Genomic DNA, 19946 nt, shown 5'->3' with positions numbered 1-19946 from the left:
ATGGTTCCTTTGTGGCATGGGAAATCCACTCTGTTATCCTCCTTGCAGAGTTTTGTGGAAGGACTGAGCCTGGGGTACTTTGTAGTGTGTGTGGAGGGGGGAGGGAGATGGCTGGTTCAAATTAACTTATTTTCCTTTCTCCACACCTTTCTTGCCCTGAGTTTCCAGAAAAGCCTCACCTTGGATACCTGGGAAGGTATCAGCTCATGTCATCTGCCACTGATCCTTCCTGAACCTTCTGCTGGACTTCTCCCCCAATCCCAGGCTATGGTACTGCTTCTGGAATGGGAGGCTGAATTCCAGCTACTTCTATTCTACAAGGTATCAGGCTATTGAATTCTCAGTAGCACCCACTGTGGTTAAACACCAGAAGGGACAGAGGGGAAGATTAAAAGGGCTGGAAGGAAGTCTTAAGAAAGGTCACCTTGTAAGTCTAGAAGTTTTTCATTCAACATTTTCCATGATTTGGAAGGAGCTGGTGACTCAGGCCCACCACCAAGCCAGGGGGTCTATAGAAAGAAGGAATATTAGATGAGGTCTGGACAGGCCTGAGCATTCAAGTCTCTCACTGGGGACATCTTGGGTCAGAAATTATTTCTCAGACTCATAGTGTTTTGAATGTAAAAAATTCAGGGTGGATCACTAGGAGAAAGCTGTACACACAGCTTTATGTAAATGTAAATTCTGTAATACTACTATTTATATAAATTCTATTATTCTATTATTACCTTATAATAATGGCATGCTTTTATAGGGAAAAAAAACACTGACAACTCCTATAGAATAAATATTCTTTAATTATAACACAAACTATTATAAAGGACCAGCTTTCAAGAGAGCATATCATGACTAAATTTTGTTTACATCATGACTGAATTTTCAATAAGGAAGGAAGGAAAGTCTCAGAAATAACTGATAAAGTGATCTGATCCATAGTTTTGCAGTGAAAAAATATGGCCTGGCTTTCAAGTAGATGACAGATTTTGCTTTGTTGGCTTGGAGTTCTTGGATGGGTTGACATGGAAACACCAATTTGGAAATATTATTTTTTAGAATCCATTGATAGTGGTTTCTCTTGGAACGACAGCATTGACGAAATACTTGATAAAAATGCTATTACTGGTTTTCCTACTTTTACTGTGTGTACAGCAAAACTCTCTTTCCAAACACATGCAGAAACGCATGCACATCCTGTCGTTTGACTTGATTTATGGAAGGGTCATTTCTCTGCTAGTGATTTCTAACATCTTATAGCCTTAGACAACCATCTTTCTGTCGCTATGAGAGTAATAAATCACTGCTAAGGACGTGGCCTATATTTTTGATTACTGATACTTGTCTGCCATGAAAAGAAATGGCCCAAGGAAGCACACGACCCTCCTTATAAGAAGGCTGACTGCCCTCTCCCCCTCTTTCTGAAAAAGGAGGGAAGGATTTTACATGCACCAAGCAGAGTCTTTCTTAAAGAAAAAAAAAGGGAAAAGAAAGGGAAAAAAGTGATATAAATCCTGGCGGCTTCTTTTGTCCAGACGGTAGAATCGGAGGTATCTTTCTTCAGGTTTAAGTTTTCCTCTCACTGAAGAGTATTCTGAGTACTTAGCCGGAGTTAAGCTCCGTGGAACTCCGCGAGACTGGCTCTCATCGACTCAGTCGTTCCTCAAAGCCCGGCGGCGTTGGGCTCGTCTCTTTCCTCGCGGATGGCTGCGCTTAACGCTCGGCCCTTGCACCCTGAGCCGGGCTTTACATTTAGTGGGGTGAATGGACGGGAAAGGCTGGAAGGGGAAAACGGCCGGATTCTGGGGCCTTGCCCTAGATCACCCCTGCCTCTGCTGTGGCATGTTCCTGGGCATCTTCTACTCGCGCCTTTTGCTCCGGGCGCCAGTTGTGGAGGAGTGTGCGTTTGTGTGAGGAATCTGGTTACAAACAGCAAAATAGCAGTAGATCCCCGATACTAAACCTGCCCACCCCAGATCTGTCAGATCTCTCAGCGCCATTGTGAAGGAGCGCGGGCTGAACGCGTTTGCAAATGGCGAGGCGGGGCAGGGTGCAACGGAACGGATTCCTGGGTCGGTTTCATCGGAAGCCAGTGGCCTTGCGCCGAGTAAACGGGAGGCGCACTTCTCCAGAAAGGACAGCACCCCTTTTCCTTGACTGCGTCTCGCGCTCTGTTGCACTTTCAAAGGCCACCTCGCGCCTTTCTGTGATGACATCTGCAAGCCGCCTCCGGCACCTCAGCTCCATCTCACTACTCTTTCGCTCTCCACCTCGGCTTAATACTCTTCTAGGTCAGGAAGAAAGCCTATTAAAAGGTGTTACTAAACGCTTCCTGATTTTTGGCTGCCTCTTACATCACTCTACTAGATGAAGACCGCAGAAGCTTGCTCATTAAATCATTGAATTATGTCGAAAAGTTATTATTATTATTATTTTTAAGTGTCTAAAAGTAATTATTATTTTTAAGTGTCTAAAAGTAATTATTATTTTTAAGTGTCAATTCAGCTGCCTGTTTATTGAGTGAAAGGCATTCTTACATATAATTCTAGATTCTAAAACTAAAATCTGGTTAGCTATTGAGAAGTGGCATGCGTGGACGCACACGCAGACACCAGGTGCGCATATCCAAACATTCCTGTATTCCTACCAATACAACTTATGTTTCCGACAATCAATCTGCCAACAAAACAAATGGAAATATTTATTGCTGAACTGATTTTCTTTGATTAATTTTAAAGGGGTGACTAGCAAGTAATCCAAATTTACAACTTGATTGTGAGTTTGCACAGTGCATTTTCAGTGTTAAGCCCTCCTACAGCAGGACCCTGGGAAGCGTATCCTTTGGATTCAGGTGGAATAATGTATAGACATGAGAATATTCATTCCATTTATTTCAGCATTGCAATTCTCCCAAGGAGTCAGCTAAGCCTGAAAAGCAGCTCCAACATCAACTAAGCTCAGTGCTTGGCGGGGCGACTGAACCCTTCTCTCATGGGAGGGATGGTGGGGGGAAGTTATAGTTCAACGTGGCTGGAGAACACCAGGTTGAAAAGAGTGGGGGCAAAAAGGGATTGAAATGAGTTTATTTCGTTATTTCGTTATTTTTTATTTCTGTCATGCAGTTTAAGAGTGTGTACAGAGCGCTAACTCCCTTGATTTGTTTCTTCCATAAACAATTCAGCCAGGCAGATGGCACGGAGAGATAATGACTGAGCCAAGGTCTCCGTGAGCTCCCACAGCTGAAGATGGACTTGACTCAAGACCAACGCTTCGTGGTGTCTCTCTTGGCAGTGAATTTATCATCGAAAAGTAGATGGGGTGGGAAAGCAAGTTCTTTAAATAAAATAAAGTTTTTTAAAAAATAAATAGGACAGGGGTAGGCAACCTTGTTGGGAAGACTGGGACATGTGGGATTTTGAGATCAATCAACAGCCCTCATAAAAGGGAGGGGTGGCTCTTTGCCTGTTACCGTGGCTGCTAAGGAAGAAAGACAGACGGGTTGGTGAGGGAACCACTCTAAACCTCCCTTACCAGCCCTGCTTAGCTTTTGCTAAGCCTTTTTTTTTTTTTTTTTTTTGAGGGACTATCATCCCAAACAAAGGCTGGGTTGTTTCAGGCCCTACAAAAGAAGCATTTGATGCTGGAAGGTGGCATTTTATTTTTTTAGCATGCTGGCTTCCCACTTATTTATTTTTAATAGAAAAAAAATTAAAAGACAGACGAACCAGAGAGCTTGGTAGACAGATCATCCTACCAGAGCCAAGTGATAGGTGTTTAGGTGTTTGGGTGGCTGTTCCTATCTGATGGAACGTTGGGCACTTGATGTGAAGACCCGGCTCTCTGGAAAGGCTCTAATGCTGGGAAAGGGGAAGGAAAGAGGAGAAGAGGATGACCAGCAGCAAGGTGGACGGACTCTGATACAGTGGCAATGAGTGCACCATGGGGAGACCTGAAAGATCGTTAGGGACAGATCGTCACGGAGAAAATCTATCTATGTGGGATAGATAGATAGTGATAGTTAGATATGTGGAATAGATAGGAGTCGAAAGCGACTTGACCGCACTCAATCAATCTTATAGCTTGAAGCTGGTCTACCTTCATATATCTAATTTTTTTCAGTTAAAATTAAACCCAGGTTCCTCCCTCTTTTTAAAATTTGATTTTAATTAGATGTTCTACCTATTGTTTCTCACCTTTCTGACTGACTGATCTTTTATATATACAGTGCCTTTTTTAAAAAAAATCCAGGTTTCAGGTGTAGGTTCTTTTTTTAAAGAAAGCTTTAATAATCATTGCTAGCAGCTCTTGAATATTTTTAAATGAGAAAGGGAGAATCAAAAACACTTCACATAAATAAATTAAACGAATTCCAGTGAGACCGCAAGTTAGTTCCTTTCCGCTCCCCTCTCACTGAAATAAATGCCTAAAGGTTTTTAATATACAAAAATCTGTCCGATTGCTCTGCTGAACAGAGGATCTTCACAGGATTAGGATAAAAGCTTTAATCAAGACATATTTTCTTTTACATATTAAATTGCAATTCGGCTGTGCTCCGATACGACGCAGAATGGGGCAGAGATACGCTCGGAGGGACTGAATCCTCTTTTTCGCGTCCTCGCGTCTAGTTCGGAAGAAAGTTCTCCTCAAATCAGAAACGCGGCGGAAGCGTCTGCGGTACGGTCCCAAAATCCTCCGAGCCTTCCTCTAGGTGGCGCTGTGACAAGGTAATCCGAAAGCCGGCTCTGCCTGACCGAGCCCGAGAGGATTGCTCAGCAGCGACCTTGCCAATGGTGGGCTATAATTGAGGACAGAACAATAGAGACGTTTTCTTGTTGACTCTAAATTCACAGAGCATGTGATAAATGAGAAACCGGTTTCTTTATTAGAACCAAATATGCTTTTAATATCTGGCTTCCGCAGCTTTGGAGCTCTGGACATTAAAATGTGGACTTCCTCTCGCGGCTTAAAAAAAGTTGCCTGAACTATAAACGCGGATTAGCCAGGTTCAGCACATTCGAGCTCCAGTTAGACCCAGCTCCTTTCTTTGCACAGGGGCCTTTCAGACACAAGTGGAGGCGAGGGTAGCAAAGCAAGCTGCGCCGTGCGCACCTCCCCAAGGAAACGCGGGGAGCGCCGAGCCGCGAAACTTGCTTGCGACCCGGCACTGGTGCTCCGGGCCGGCGTGAGAGCGCAGAGCGCGCAAAGCCGCGGAACTCCGGGGAGCGCTGCCAAACGCCCGTGGCTAGCGGGAGGCAGCCGCATTGGAGGAGGTGGGCTCTGCGGAGCCGGGAGGGAGAGAAGCTTTCCCCTTTGGCGACGACTCTGGTTTATTGCTGTTGTTCGTATCCTTCAAATATATTTAATGAGACCGTCGATTCGGATTGGAAACGGAGGGCAGGATGAAACTTGGTCGGGTTAAAAAAATCGATATACTCCTTTCTTCCCACTTTTTTTTCTTCTTCTTCATCTCCTGGAATATGAAACTATGTCCGCCTGAACGAGTCTTTCCCTCCTTCCCTGATTCCCCCCCCTTTTTTTTTTTAGTTGCTGATATGGGACACAAGGGCCTTCCTTTCAAATCCACTTTCCGCTCCCAACCTTCAGGCCGCGTCCCCGATGAATCATCAGCTCGATTTACAGCAGGCAGCGGCGCGAGCTCGTCAGCTGCAGGAGCCCATCAAATAGATATGAATGGGCCTTCCCGGGTGGGTGTTCAAGAGAAAAGACAATTCTGATGAAAAGATCACGGACCAAGCGCTCTCCGGCCTGTTAGATGTAGGAAAGATCCAAAGTCAAGTTTTTAATTTTTTTTAAAATATAGTTTAAAGGCTGCTCAACTCTGGGATGCTTACACTTTAAAAGCAAGGAACAATAAAAGACAGAAACAGATCATGTGTGTCCAGAAGACCCCTACAAACAAGCAAAAAAGCCTACAGAGGCTCCCTTAAATCTAAGGGAGATTTATCCCTTAAATCTAAGGCCTGAGTGATCAGGTTTTCAAAGACTTTCTGAGCATCCGCAGGGTGGGAGCCATACAGTTTTTTGGGGGAGGGATGCTATTCCAGAGGCGGGCGCTGGGACAGAGAAGACATGCTTCCCAGGCCCCAATCTATGGCATTTTTTAATCAAGGGGACCTGCCATGCAACCACTCTGCCCAATCTCACTGTTCATTCATTCATTCATTCATTTAGACTTCAGTGCTGGCCAACTCCAGACCAGTGCTGGGAAGCTCACAATATATATAAATAAATATAAATACAAAAGATAGATTAAAATATATATATACTAAGGGAAATAAACAAAATGGCAACTTTTGCCTTGAGTTCCCAGAAAAGCTACAATCCTAGCTTTTACAGGAAGCCTGGCCCACTGGTGGCCTTTGTTACAAAGATTTCTCTTCCAAATTTCAGCACATTTTAAAAAGTCTTTGTCATTGATCCAGAGGTAGTAGGGCAAAAATATGCATTTTAATATCTGGTCTAGGAAAGGAAAAGGAGTATATGTGACAGGCAAGGCTGGTCCATGCTAAGGGAGGCATCCATGGGTGCACTGGCATCCCCAGGTGGCACTGGGGACCCCAGTCCTAGAGGTTGAAGAGAGGTTGCCATGGGATATCATTTCATGAGCCTCTTAAGGCTTAGGGCAGGGATGTCCACACTGAAGGGGTCAAAAAAGCCATCCTCCCTTTTGCCACTGAAAAGTCTCTGACCTACCAAACCAGGGAGGAGGAAAGTTTCAAATTGTTTTCCTCTTCTGGCGAAAGATGCTTTCAGCAGCAAAAGTTTGTCAGAGGTTCCCTTGCAAATACACTTTGTCCTATTAGGGCTCTGGTTAAGGTTTCTTGTTGTTTTTTAAATTGAGTCGCTGCCCAAATAAGGAAAGAGTCTCCCCACAATTGGGGGGGGGCGCTGTTGACCGCAAATCACAAACACTGATATGATTTCCGTAGTGATTTATGGGTCTGGCCAAAGTTAAGTGACTAAAGCTGCAATCCTATAAACCTTATTAGCCTTTCTCAGTCCTAAATACTGTATTGTCTTCCTTGGGTAGACTGCAGCTCCCATTATTTTCAATGTTCAGGCAACAAAGCCATTTCAAGATGACAGGAGTTACAGTGGAGGGTAAGTTGCATATCTGGGTAAAACAAAATTTCTCTGAAACTGCTTCTGATTAGAACCATGGCTTTACTTCCTCAGCAAATAGGGAACTGCCAGCTACCAAAGGTGGGGTGGCCAGGGTGACACACTGAGGCAGGAAGACCTTCCCCCTTGTTTTTCAAGAATGCTGTGAGACGGTGAAGGTCTGTCACAGCTAAATCTCTTTGTGCTGGTGAAACAAAATGACTGACTTGGCAGCAAAACCACCTCCCAGATTATGATTAATATTGCCATAACTATCATCATTACTGCCTACTTATTCTAACTGATATAACAGGGGTGGCTACATTAGGGGGGGGGTAAAGAATGTGTGATATAAAACCCATTAAATCCAAGCAGCCTCAAATCACCTAACCTGTAAACTGATCCATCTACTGTGGGTGAGCCACATTTGTGATATCTAAATTCCACAGAAACTATGACCTGATTTAGTAGTATCTGCCTGCCATCTATCCTGTGCATTTACACTGAAATCATTTCATTTAGTACAATGGGCTTCCTCTGTGGAGGACTTAATGCTTATTTGAGTGACCTTTGAAGATTTGGGAGGATGGGAAGGGAGCACACAGGGAGACAGAAGGCACAGTCCTGCTCCCATTTTTTTCAGAAGTAACTCCCAGAAGATGCACCTTGTCAAGCATAGGTAGCAAAGCTCAGGGCAAATTTAAGCCTGACACTGTAAAAAGTGGATCACTGGGGCCACCCTTAAAATGGAGGAACTTAGCATCCCACCTCCTTTTCTGTCCAACCCTATCCTGTCCATCATTATTGACCCCTGCCGGGCAGAAAATACCTCAGATGCCGTGCCCCCACCCCTCCCTGCCCTAATCTCTGAATTGTAATTTTCCTTAGGCATCTGGAATAACAGCCACGGCAATTTGGCTGCAGGCAGCTGTCGGAAAACATGGCATCGCAGGGTCACCCCAAAGAGAGGCACACACATCCTTGTTAGTTTGGGCAGAGCAAAACGGACTGGCGGGGACGCTTGTATTATACAGCCAGTGGCATGGAGGAGCAGCGCATTGGCTCAACTTCCCTCCATTGGGCTGAATATCTCTGATTGCCTGCAAACTCCAGGAGATCCAGAAGAGAAGGACCCCATAAGATAGTCGAATAGCCCAGCAGCTCTGCTCAGTATCCAGGCTTAAAATACACACGGTAGATTTTGTCCAAGACTTGGGCGGGGGGGGGGGAGCAATTAAATGCAGGCCTTTCTTTTAAGTCTTTTGCTTCTGGTTTCTCCAAGTGTCAAACTAATATCCCGATTAGTCAGCTTTCTGTGAAAATATCTGAAGTGTTGATGCAGGTCCCTGATAGAGAAGAGTCACAGTCTGATCAACCCTAGATCGTCATGCTCTGTTTCAGGAAGAGGCAGCTTAATACTTAGTTGCTTTGGGTTACATTTCCCACAATCCTTGTCCTCAGTCACTTTGGCTGGTGCTAGGTGTATTTGAAATCCCAAGTATTTGAGAATAGTGTGATACAAATTATACTCATTCTTGCCTTGTCTAGCTCTGACTCAGTCCCTTCTTTATTTCATTCTCCTTGACCATTGCAATCTGGGACTGGAAACGTGGGGGACCCATGGGTGGTGGGGTGCCCCACCAGATAATCTCCCTAATTATCTTCCTCACCTAAGGGACAGAAAATGGAGCGTTATAGAGAGCTGGAACTAGCACACCCTGTAATGCTACACGGTACAACTCCACCCACTTTGTCAGTTGCCCCATCCTCTTTTGGCAGACTGTCCTGCCATCCAACCCATGTCTGCCCATTGTTACCTGAACTTTGTTCTTCAATCAAATCCTCTTTTCTCCTCTTAACCCAGCCATGGGCATTATGTGAAGGCCAGGGCACTCTGATATCTCTAGATATGTCTACTTATTTACCTATTACTATATTTATACAATAGAACTACATTCTTTATATTTACATAATAGTACTGCATGCTTAACTGGAAAGTCTGGTTGGATAAAATGGGATTGGTTTTGAATAAACATACATAAGGATCGTTGGATCAATTTAAATGCTAACATTTTTCAATCCAGCTATTTCAGAACTACACCGAGTCACAAATTCTTCCATTAAAGTCCCTAAGAATTGTTTCAGTATACTGGGTTTTCTCAACTGTTTATTCAGCCCTGGCTTCAAGGTACAAATGAACATGCCATGGAAAAGGGCCAAGGGACAGTGTGGAAGTGGAGAAGTATTGAAGTAGGATGGGAAGATTTAAGTTTAAGTCCAGTCATGAGAAATATAGATTTGAATGAAGCCCATTTAACAGGCAGCTTAACTTGTAGCATTCCAGGATTTTCTTACAGTCCAAAGAAGTGCATAGTTTTGTAGGAAGACTAAGCTGAAGGATAGTAGATTCACCTGCTGTAAAAATGCAAAAGGAGATCCGTTCTGTTTTTCTGATTGCTAAGAACAATGAAGAAGAATGAAATGATAAGAGATAGTAAAGCAACACACACAAAAATGTGATTTTCAGCTGTTCTAACAGCCAGCTGCTGCCTGATGATGATCATACCTTCCAATGGAGGTTTCTTGGGACAACTAGTCCTGGCAGGGAACTCTGGCATCTCAGTGGATCAGTCTGCACCCCAGCTTGGCTAAGCACCATAGGATTTTAGGACTTAAAGTGGCTGTGAAGCAAATGGTTGTAGCCATTAACACAAATAGGACCTTTGATACTAGGTGTGGGAGGCTAGATTAAAAGGGGTGGAGTGATCAGCAGAATAGGTCACTGGGGACAGAATATCCACCCTCAGCCATGGACAGTCACTAGATTGCTTTGGGCTTTTTCTCAGCCCACCTATCTTACAGCGTAGTTGTTGGAGTAAAACTGTCAAGATACGGAGTGTGACGTCCACCGCCTTGAGCTCTGGATGGAAATGTGGGCCATACACCTAAAGATCAAATAGACAGACTGAGGTAGGTTGTGATGAGAGGAAAGTGGGGAGTGGGACTCAAACGATTATTCTGTGAGAAGCCTCTCCAAGTCTATGAAAGGCATAAAGAGAATCCCAGCCTTTAAAATTCTCTGCTTGCAACCCTGAGAAGGAAGTCGCTCTGAATTCAGTGGAATGTACGATACTATCCCCGAGAGTGCGCATTGGTGGAAAGTTCCCGTGGTGGGTCCAGCAGCAGCAGGTGAGATTGAAGGGAATTCTGCAAGGAAACTGGCCCTGGAAATGTTTGCTTTGGTAAGGTATACTGTCAGGCGCGCATTACTGCTCCTTCTGTAAATCGTGCTTCCTGTCAAGGGGTGGGAATGTCAAGCATTTTACAGCTGCAGGTTCTGAACCGTGCAGTCAAAGTCAGGATTATTCAACAAAACATGCCTGGATCCCAAACCTTTTGACAGCTTGATCTATAGCTCGTTGGAGTTCCATGGGATTTACTCCCAAGTAAAAGCTTCTCAGAAAATACATTTGGGTAAAGGCGACAAGACTTTCTTCTGAGTTAACATGTGCAGAAAGTTCTGCCAGTCTGGCCAATCGCTATGGGATTTTATTCTTTCCTCTAAGCCCTGTACAGTAATTAGAATGATCCCCATCCTCCTCTGTTCCGAGATTCTGGGGTACGCATGTAGGAAAACAGCAAGGTTGACTACCACACTGGTGGAAATTCACCAAAGAGCATAAGTCGGAACTATTTGGAACCTTGTAATTAATAGCCACTTTCTTATTGTGAAAGTGTGAATTTCCAACATTTTGTAGTCCGAACTCCTAGCGATCTGCCAGTTGGGCTGTTTCCAGTGTAAGCCAGTGTCATGCAGTCCAGTCTACTATGGAGAGCTGGTCGGAAGTAAATCACACTGAATTCAAGGGGATTAACTTCGAAGTGCATGTGGTTGCAATTTTCTTATTATTCCTGTTGTACAGGTAGGGAACTGTCACAATAAAAGAATGTCCCTTCTGTCGTGGATTCAGTCTGAAGAAGGAGCACAACACTGAGGAGAAGAACCATGTTAGACTTATTTTCTTCACTACACCTTCTCTCATCAAATAAGAAAGAGATTTGAACTTGCCTCCCACCCATCAAGGTCCAATATTTGATCAGTTCCCTCTCTTTGCCTTTCCAGTTCAAGGCAGACCTCTGTGAGGTCCCCTCTCTTTGCCACAATATTTAATCCCGTGGTCATCTTGAGACCTTAAGATCTCTCCAGTTGAAAACAAAGACAGACAGAAGCAAATTAGTGTCTCCTTGAAAAATCCCATTGAAATCTGGATTTTCTGAGTACCTGTGTTTGAGATGGAGACTACACTTTTACTCGGAAATAGATCTTTTTTCAGTGAAGCCTACTTTTCTACAAATTTAACTGTAGCAGATTACTAGTTAACAGAATATGCTACTAAGAGAAGGGAAAACAAAGAGTAGGCTGCAATCCATGGGATGATTAAATAGAAATATTCTTAGGCCTATATTATATCTTCCAAATAGTTGGACTGGATTGTACTCTGATACTTGTAAGGCTGCAACCCCACACATTTTCCCCCGGGAGTAAGATTCTTGACTCAATCGGGCTTAGAGTTACAAAGGATAGCGTGATCAAGCCCTGGGGCGGATGAGGCAATAACCTCCACTGAATCTGATAGGTGGGGGGAGGTGGGAGGGAGGGAGGGAGGGAGATCCAGAATCGAGCCCTAGAAGTGCTTAAGGTCTGAGCACCCAGTATTGGCGAGAAGACCCACTAGAGCTTCTATTTCGAGTCTGCCCACCCACAAGCGCTTGGGACTGGAACTGGCCCTCAGCTAAGGCAGAACATTTTTGAGGGGGAAGAAAAAGAACCATTTTCTTAAATCTGCCCTTCCTGAAAAATTGCACATTTTATGCTGGCCCAGCTCAGTTCACATTGTTTGGAACTGAGACTTGTCTAGATAGGAAGCAAGATTTCCCCCTTCCCCACAGGGTGCAGTGGAATAAAACAGAGAAAATGGCCCCACACCCTTGTGCCCCTCTGTTCTGTTTGATCCAGCAGTCACTGCAGCAGAAGTGCTAAATCTTGTTTAGTCTCATTGACTCCAGAAGGACAAATGACCTCCCTGTGTCTTCCTCACATATGCCACATTGCTTTTAAAGGAGACCTGTTGGAATAATCAGGGATTCAGGTTCCAGACCAATAAACTGGTGGAAAGGCAAACAGCTCATATGAAATAGAAACTTTTGTTTTATAGCCCAATCCTTTGCGTTTTTCCCTAGAAAAAGGTCCTGTTATGGTACGATGGGGTTTCTGCCAATGCAAAGACATTTAAGGTGGCTGCTTGGACAGCATAGTTTTCCATAGGGAGTGATTCCTTTTCCAGTGTGACCCACAGATTGCATCAACATTGTCACAGCATTCCTTATGTTGCACTTTCTATTAAGTCATTTGCACAAAATGTTTTGCAGTCCTCCTCTGGGCTGGACTGCTTATGGCTGCACTCTGTCTCTCCCACCTTCTTCCAGAAGGTCAGATTCTATTGGAGCAAGTTATACCAATTTTTCCCGAGGTAAACATCTTCCAAACACACTGGGCTTTAATTCTCATAATCTCCAACCAGCATGGGAATTGAAGCCCCAGATAGTGTACTGGGACAGCATTTGACAGTTCCACCTCTTTCCATTGAACTCCACGGAGCTGGATTCCAAATCTTCTTGGAGAGCATCTGGCTGATATTCACCTTCAGGTTGTCCAGGGCTGCTGAGTGCTCCTTAGTGCCAGACAAGCTTTGGGTTTTTAAACTAGCACAGAATGCCTTGCATTCCCGCCTTCGTTTGCCGACCCCCAAGGCCTGCCCTGGTTGCCCTGCCCCTTCCCTTAGCATGGGGAAAGGTGTGTGTCCAGGAGAGCATTTGACTTCATTTGCTTTCCCAAGTCCAATTGTCTCTAGGCTTGAAAACCTCCTACTAGCCCATAAGAAAAATTCAACAAGCATGATTTTGTATCCATTTTTACTATTTAAAATTTGAGGAAAGGAAACCCTCCCCTCTCCCTTGACAACCCCCTCCCTTCCTCCTCTTCTGCCCCTCCTTTTTCTGTACCTCCAATTATTCCATTATTCTGTACCTGAAATTAATCTTTTTGCCAGGCAGGTCAGCGCGATCAACAGGCCGCTGTTTATTACAATGTTTTCATATTGGTCTCGGCTCCCCTCGCCCTCGCCCGGCTGACTGTGGATGTGACCTTTGTTATTTCAGCCTCCACTCAGCAGTTCAGTGGAAACAACTTGAGCACGTTCAACCCTGATAAACATTATCCTTAAACCACTGGGGACCTGGGCAGAGTAAACGAGCTTTTCCGACAGAATCACATCAGGAACACACATTGAGAAAAGGCTCAGAGAAACAGAGCCCGGGATGGGGAGGCGGAGTTGGGCGGGGAGGGGAGGAGAGGAGAGGAGAGGGGAGGGGAGGGGAGGGGAGAGGAGAGGAGAGGAGAGGAGAGGCGAGGCGAGGAAGACTGCAAGTTTGAGGGGAAAAGAGGCCGGAGGGGGAGAGGAGGGGCCCGAAGTGAGCTCCGAGGCCTGGCAATGCGTCCCAAAGACGTTCGGAGGCAAATGGCAAGATTGGCGGTGGGGTGGGGGGCAGAGATCAGGAACGAAAGCGAGACAGTGCTGCAAGTAAAACTCGATCCTTCTGGGGCTTTAAGATTCCCAGAAATCCCTGTCTTCTGATCTACAAGGACCATACCCGCCAGGACCGATATACTATTGGCCAGCGGAAGTTTCCTTGGAATTCTGATCTGAATATACTAACCAAGGTGTCAGTTTCAAGTCTAAACAATTTGCTTGAGCTGTAAAAACGAATGAACATAAAGGTTCGCCTTAAGCCGGCCATCCTGTCCCTGCGCAGATCCCAGTCCTAGCTGCGATTATTTCGCAGGCCAAGGGGTTGGACGGAGCTTGCCTGTGGGCCTGCTGCCTGAATTGGAAAGAAGTTGCTTGGAAATCCAGCGAACTCAATTCCTCGAAAAGGTGAACAGGAGCGGCTCTGAATTATTAAGGCCCCAGTCTCCCCAGTCCCAGTGGTAAGCCCTTCCCTCTCCCGTTAAAAAAGAAAGAGAGAAAAACCAAAGCAGTCCGATAGAATACGATGGAAGAAAGTGGGTGTCCAGTGTCAAAAAAATCGCGGCTCTTGAGCAGAAGCTCCCTGACAACGCCGCGAGCAGAGGGGATCAGGGTTGAGGCATAAGCAAGAGCGCCAGCCGGACTTCGAGGGTCAAAGAGCTTCGCCCCTGAGCGACTTGAGTGGGAGCGCGGCGGTGGCAGGAGCGGCCCCTCTAACACCACCCAGCTCAGCTGAAGCGTGAGAATTTCAAGGTGTTTCACCGGCTCTCAACAGGGCCAGCAGCTGCCAGATTTATGCGTCACCCAACCCTGGCAGACCTGACCCTCCTCCATTTGATTCGAAATTCATTAATTAGGATTAAGTCATTTTTCAAAGGCCTTCTCTTGAGTCTTGAGTCGCTGTGGATTTACTTCCACCTGATGGATTGAAGGAATTAAGAAGATGGAGGAAAGCGTGGGGGGGGGGGAGAAAACACTTCCCCCCAAGTGGCTGATTTGTAGAGCGGATTACTGTATTAGCTGTATAAGAGTTGACTCAAGTTTTGCTGTTAAATAGCAATATTCAATCGATATTCAAGCCAACCTAGGCTAGTGTGTTACACAGAACTCTTCGTTGTTGGTTAGCCAAGCTACCCAAACTGCAGAATGAGATAATTATTCCTTCCAAATCGGAAGGAACTTTCCAAGCGGTGTAATTGCCAGATTACAAGGTTAACTCTTTCATAAAACCTTGTTGTTGCTTCAAAGGCAAATCGCGTTTTTTACATTCCCCTCCCCCTCAACCCCAAATACCGGGGCCCATCGCAATTATGTTACACGGAATTGGGTTAGTGCTTGGACACCTTTAAAAATGGGATTGCATTTTGTACTACCAGCTCTGTTTACTGAGTACAGAGGAAATCTCTCCGGTTGGAATAGGAGCGCTGGTCTGTAAGCGGTCTCAACCCACGTTTCGGAGCGCAACCCTGGCGTCCCCATTCATTCCTGTGCAATATTCCCAGCGATAATCCGAGTTTTGAAACATTCTCCCCTGTAAACAGAGAGCCCCTCTGTTTTAATTCCTCCCAAAGCGAGGTCAGGACCATTTCTTTCGCTCTTCGGGATGCCAATCATGCCTGTTAAGCGCACTGGATTTGGAGTTCAACGCCCGGCTACTATTCCAGCCCCAACAGTGCAGAGTCTTGCCCTTGGAAAGCGGCCTTGGTGGGAATCACACCCCCCCCTTCACATTCCTTGCTGGAAGTTTTTAGTCCTCTGCCGTTCACGCTTCGACCTGATGTTTCGGATGAAACTGCCCCCCACCCTTAAACACGTTCTTTAACGAAAAAGCGGCCTGACCGATTGGCTAAAGGATCTGGTGGCGGATCGGAGGTCTGGCAGAACAGTTCTGTTCCTTAACTATGGCAGGGAGGGGGGAAAGTCCGGAAAACTGTGGCTGCGCGGGGGATATGTCTGTGCAACGTGCCATACCCTGTGCATTATCCCGATCCACGGGATCTAACCTCACAAAGATCCCAGAACCGAGCTCATCACACTTTAAAAGCAAAGAAGCTCTTATTATTTTATTTAGGTTTTCATGCTGGGGTGTTCCAACACAGGCCCATATTAAAAGGAGACATTTAAAAGTGGACGGACTTCTCGTTCCTGGACCCTGCAAAATTCCTCCAGACCTGTGGATGCGCAGAGATTTTCCCCGCCGACTAGTAACGTGTTATTTGTGAGCTTTTAGGCGCGGTTAATTTCGGCTGAAGGTTTTCTTTGGCTGCTGTCCGAAGGACACAAAAAGAAGCGATTCCCATTAAAATCCATTAAAATCCATTGTTCCGTATTCCATGGTGCAGGAAAGGTGCGTGTTTGTGGGTTTCAAATGCAGAAAGATGGCCCTGCTTATATTTCAAAGGTTGACACATATTTGTGTGATCATCTTGTTTATGGATGAACAATCGATGTATTCAATTACTGGCAGCTGAACTCGACAGAATTCCACCAACACCCGCGCCTTTGCTAGCATTCTTTTAGTCTAGATCTCTTTCATTCTTTTTACAGCTGCTGCTACTAAGGATAAATGATGCCGGGGGAAATAGATCAGTGTTTTCTTGAGGAAAGAAGAAAGAAGCTTTTCTAAAACGGGAACATATTATTTCCAAGCAAATATTACCACTCGGTTTTCTAAAGATGAGGAACGAAAAAAGCGGGGTCAGAGTCCTCCTGAAAGTTTAGCTCTCTAACTACTGGCACTGGAAGCAGAACTAAGGTAAGTCCCATTTATGAGAATAAAGCCGCCTTGAGCAGCTATTCATCCTGTTAATGCATTTTCCACATTCTGCTATTAGATTTCCTTTAACTTATGGCCTCCCGCAATTCAACTTTCCCATCTCTGTGCGTTGCAGTTGCATATGGAACCCAGGTGCTGATCCAACTTGTCTGCAAAAGCGAACGGAAGCCCCTTCCCGGGTGAGACTGTCTGTCATTCTTCCCTACCAATCCAGGGCTGCATTTCCCTTTAGGTCCGCCTTCTAAGGGGCGTGTCTTTGGTGAGTGATAGCCTGAGCCGTCCCAACCGACCCAGCCCAGCCCACGTTGCTGCGAGATTGAAATGCGGGACTTAAGTCTCCTGCCTCGGAAAAGTGACTTCCTTGGGGTCCTTTTTCTTGACACTCTCGCCTTTTCCCGCAGTAAGAATCCAAGGGAGCCAGGGCCTTCTCCGGAGCCGATCCCGGGGAGCCGGGCAAGACCGATCCCTCGCCGAGTTTCCTCCGGGGATCTTCAAGCACCCCGCTCGGCGTCCTGAGTCAAGCCATGGGTAAGTCTTGCTGGAGAGGCGTCGGAGGCTGCGGGGCTGTCAAGACGGAGGGGAAGAGGAACGCGAGAAGGCAATCCTGTGGCTCAAAGCCCCCAGGGGCGCCCGGTCCCGGCCGATTGTGGGGACGAGAGGTTAAGAGTCAACGGCGGCGGTGGCGGTAGCAGAAGCGGCAGTGCTCGCGAAGGCGCGCCCGGCATATTCTCTCGGGCGTGCGGAGGTGGGGGGGGGGGGGCAGCTGGCCGAGGCTGCAGCCGAGGCTGGAGCCTCTTGGACCCCAGGCTTCTGGAACCCCGGGCTCTCTCTTCTCCTTCTCACCCTGAAAGCTGTTTGTATTTCGGCGGGGAAACGCAGAAGCCTTGCTGGCTGAGGGGAGGGGAAAAGAGTCCCCTCGCTCGCTGGCCGCTTCCCACTTCTCTCCGACTTTATTTAATCTTCCCGGCTGCCTGTTCTAGGCACGCTGCTTTTCTAGCCAAAGCTAGGACGGAACGCGCCACCTCAAGGGGAGAAGGAAGCTGGCCGCCCCAACGCCGTTGACTAAGCAGTCCGCTCGGTTTTCAACTGGACTGCTTTCCAAGGAACGCCTCAGTCCTCGACTGCCCCCCCACCCCGCGAGTCAGTGCGAGTGATTCGCCTGGCGTGGCTTCTTCTCGAGTGCGGGAGTTGTGCGGACGCGGCGCCCTGCGCCTCCCCAAGGGGCTTGGGAAGAGGTTTGATGGGATGCCCGCGAGTGGCTGCTGTCCGAAACGGCCCGCTCGTTGCCCGGTTGCATTCAGGGAGGGAGTCTTTCGGGAAATTCAACGGCCGGAGTGGCCGCAACCGGAGCCTACAGGGACGAGCTCCTTAAGGCGGTGGCTTCGTGCTAGGTGCGCGCCCACCAGGAATAAAAAGGCCGCGGATCTCGGCCGCACTTGCTTCCCAGGCAGCGGCGAGCAGCCCTGCACGACCCCAGCCTTCCCCGGGAAGGAACGCGCCTTGAGCAGTTCGATGTCCCCCCCCCTCCCCCGCCCTTGCTCCAGAGTGACTGTGTGCGGCTCAGCCTCGCCAGGCTCCGGGCGCCTCTTCCAACGTGCCGCGGCTTCTCTTTGTTTGCAGAACCGGCCTTCGGGGAGGTCAACCAGCTTGGCGGAGTCTTCGTCAACGGCCGTCCCTTGCCCAACGCCATCCGGCTTCGGATTGTGGAACTAGCTCAACTGGGCATCCGACCGTGCGACATCAGCCGGCAGCTGCGCGTCTCCCATGGGTGTGTCAGCAAGATCCTGGCGCGCTACAATGAGACCGGCTCCATCTTACCAGGGGCCATCGGAGGTAGCAAGCCGCGTGTCACCACGCCGACAGTGGTGAAACACATCCGGACTTACAAACAAAGGGATCCTGGCATTTTTGCTTGGGAGATCCGGGACAGGCTGTTGGCCGACGGCGTGTGCGACAAATACAATGTACCCTCTGTCAGTTCCATTAGCCGGATTCTGCGCAACAAGATTGGGAACCTTTCTCAGCAGAATCACTACGAGCCTTACAAACAGCACCAGGCAGCGCCCCAGCCAGCCCTGCCTTACAACCACATCTACTCTTATCCCAGCCCCATAGCTGCAGCAGGTGCCAAGGTGCCTACCCCACCTGGCATGCCGACCATCCACAGCACCGTCCATATGCCTCGGACCTGGCCCTCCTCCCATTCCGTCACTGACATCTTGGGAATTAGGTCCATCACAGATCAAGGTAAGAGGGTAAGACTTCCAGCTAAGGACAGGGTTGGCCACCCAAATCCAAGAAGCCCACCCCCTCCAGAGGATCTACAGCCTGTTGGGTGGGTTGGAGGGGAATGGGATAGCCATTGGTTTCTTCACTGACTGGGCACTTCTGTAGCTTCAGAAAGTGTCTAGGGTATTTTCATCAAAAGGGGAAGAGATTCACAAAACGATATGAATTTGCCTTTGACGAGGCTCATCCATAACCCTAGAGACCTGGCTCCCTGATCTTTAACAGATGGGCTTTGAGGGAAGCTTTGCTGTACTCAATCTACTTCCACACTGGTAATTTGTAGCATCTTGTAGCATCACCCTACTGTTGTGGTGATATAAAGCCTGTCTTCATGAGCAGTATTGGATAATGCCATAAATGCTATAAATCGCTCAGGTGGAAATGGCCTAGGTGGAAATTTCCTTTTGACCCAGTGGTATTTTTAACTTAGCTGCAGGATATTCCCTGTTAAAGAGATCCTAAGAACATAAGCAGAGTCCTGCTGGATCAAACCCCTGGCCCATCTAGTCCAGCAGTCTGCTCTCACGGTGGCCAACCAACTGTACAAGGAAGCCCACTAGTCTCCCAGCAGTGGCCTTCAGAGGCAGTCACACTGCAATCAAGGCTGAGAGCCGTTGATCCCCATGAAGTGGAAAACCTGTCTCAAATTCTATGCATTTGGTTCATTTTAGTAAAGATGTTTGACTGAATTTTCTGGTGGCTAGGGCTTTGTTTGCACATGTATTCTTACCTGGGAGTGAGCCCTATGGAATTTCATGACTGAACTATAAGTCACCCCAAATAGATTTCTCTCTGAGAAGTTAGACATTTAATAATAAAGGAGATATAAACGAAACTGAAAAGAAATACAAACTTTCCTCCCAATAAAATTTTCATGACACCCCATTATTTTGGAAGCAGGTATGATAAGACAATTGAAATAGATTACTTCTATGATAGTATGAACCAAAATGTTGGATATATTTAGAACATGAGCGCACACACTCTTTATCAGTTTGGGGAGCAGCTATATGAGTCTTGCTTCAAAAGCAATAGTGTTGTGGACTCATTTATAATGAAGCTCTTGTATGATCTCCATCAGATGAACCTATCACTGTGCTAGAAGATATATATTAAAGATGGGAGGGAAAATATCCTTAAATATTTATCATACAGTATATACATACACATGCACACAT

General features: G+C 46.7%; 1 protein-coding gene across 1 annotated transcript in view; it reads left to right on the top strand.

The window, feature by feature from the left end:
* Positions 1-1697: 1697 nt before the first annotated feature.
* PAX9 (paired box 9) overlaps positions 1698-19946 on the top strand; it is a 52636-nt gene continuing 34387 nt past the window's right edge. The window contains exons 1-7 of the mRNA XM_007421539.2: positions 1698-1894; positions 5047-5264; positions 5539-5699; positions 10875-10962; positions 16881-17007; positions 17927-18726; positions 19666-19668. Of these exons, the coding sequence (XP_007421601.2) occupies positions 1698-1894; positions 5047-5264; positions 5539-5699; positions 10875-10962; positions 16881-17007; positions 17927-18726; positions 19666-19668 (1594 nt within the window). The remainder of the gene's footprint in view (positions 1895-5046; positions 5265-5538; positions 5700-10874; positions 10963-16880; positions 17008-17926; positions 18727-19665; positions 19669-19946) is intronic.

Source organism: Python bivittatus, unplaced genomic scaffold (genome assembly GCF_059951505.1).
Source record: "Python bivittatus isolate LINGU-HERP-01145 unplaced genomic scaffold, Pbiv_v1 ctg000480_np1212, whole genome shotgun sequence".
In the NCBI taxonomy this organism is placed as follows: domain Eukaryota; kingdom Metazoa; phylum Chordata; class Lepidosauria; order Squamata; family Pythonidae; genus Python; species Python bivittatus.
The sequence above is the reverse complement of the archived record's forward strand: the minus strand, read 5'-3'. Positions and strand labels throughout refer to the sequence as shown.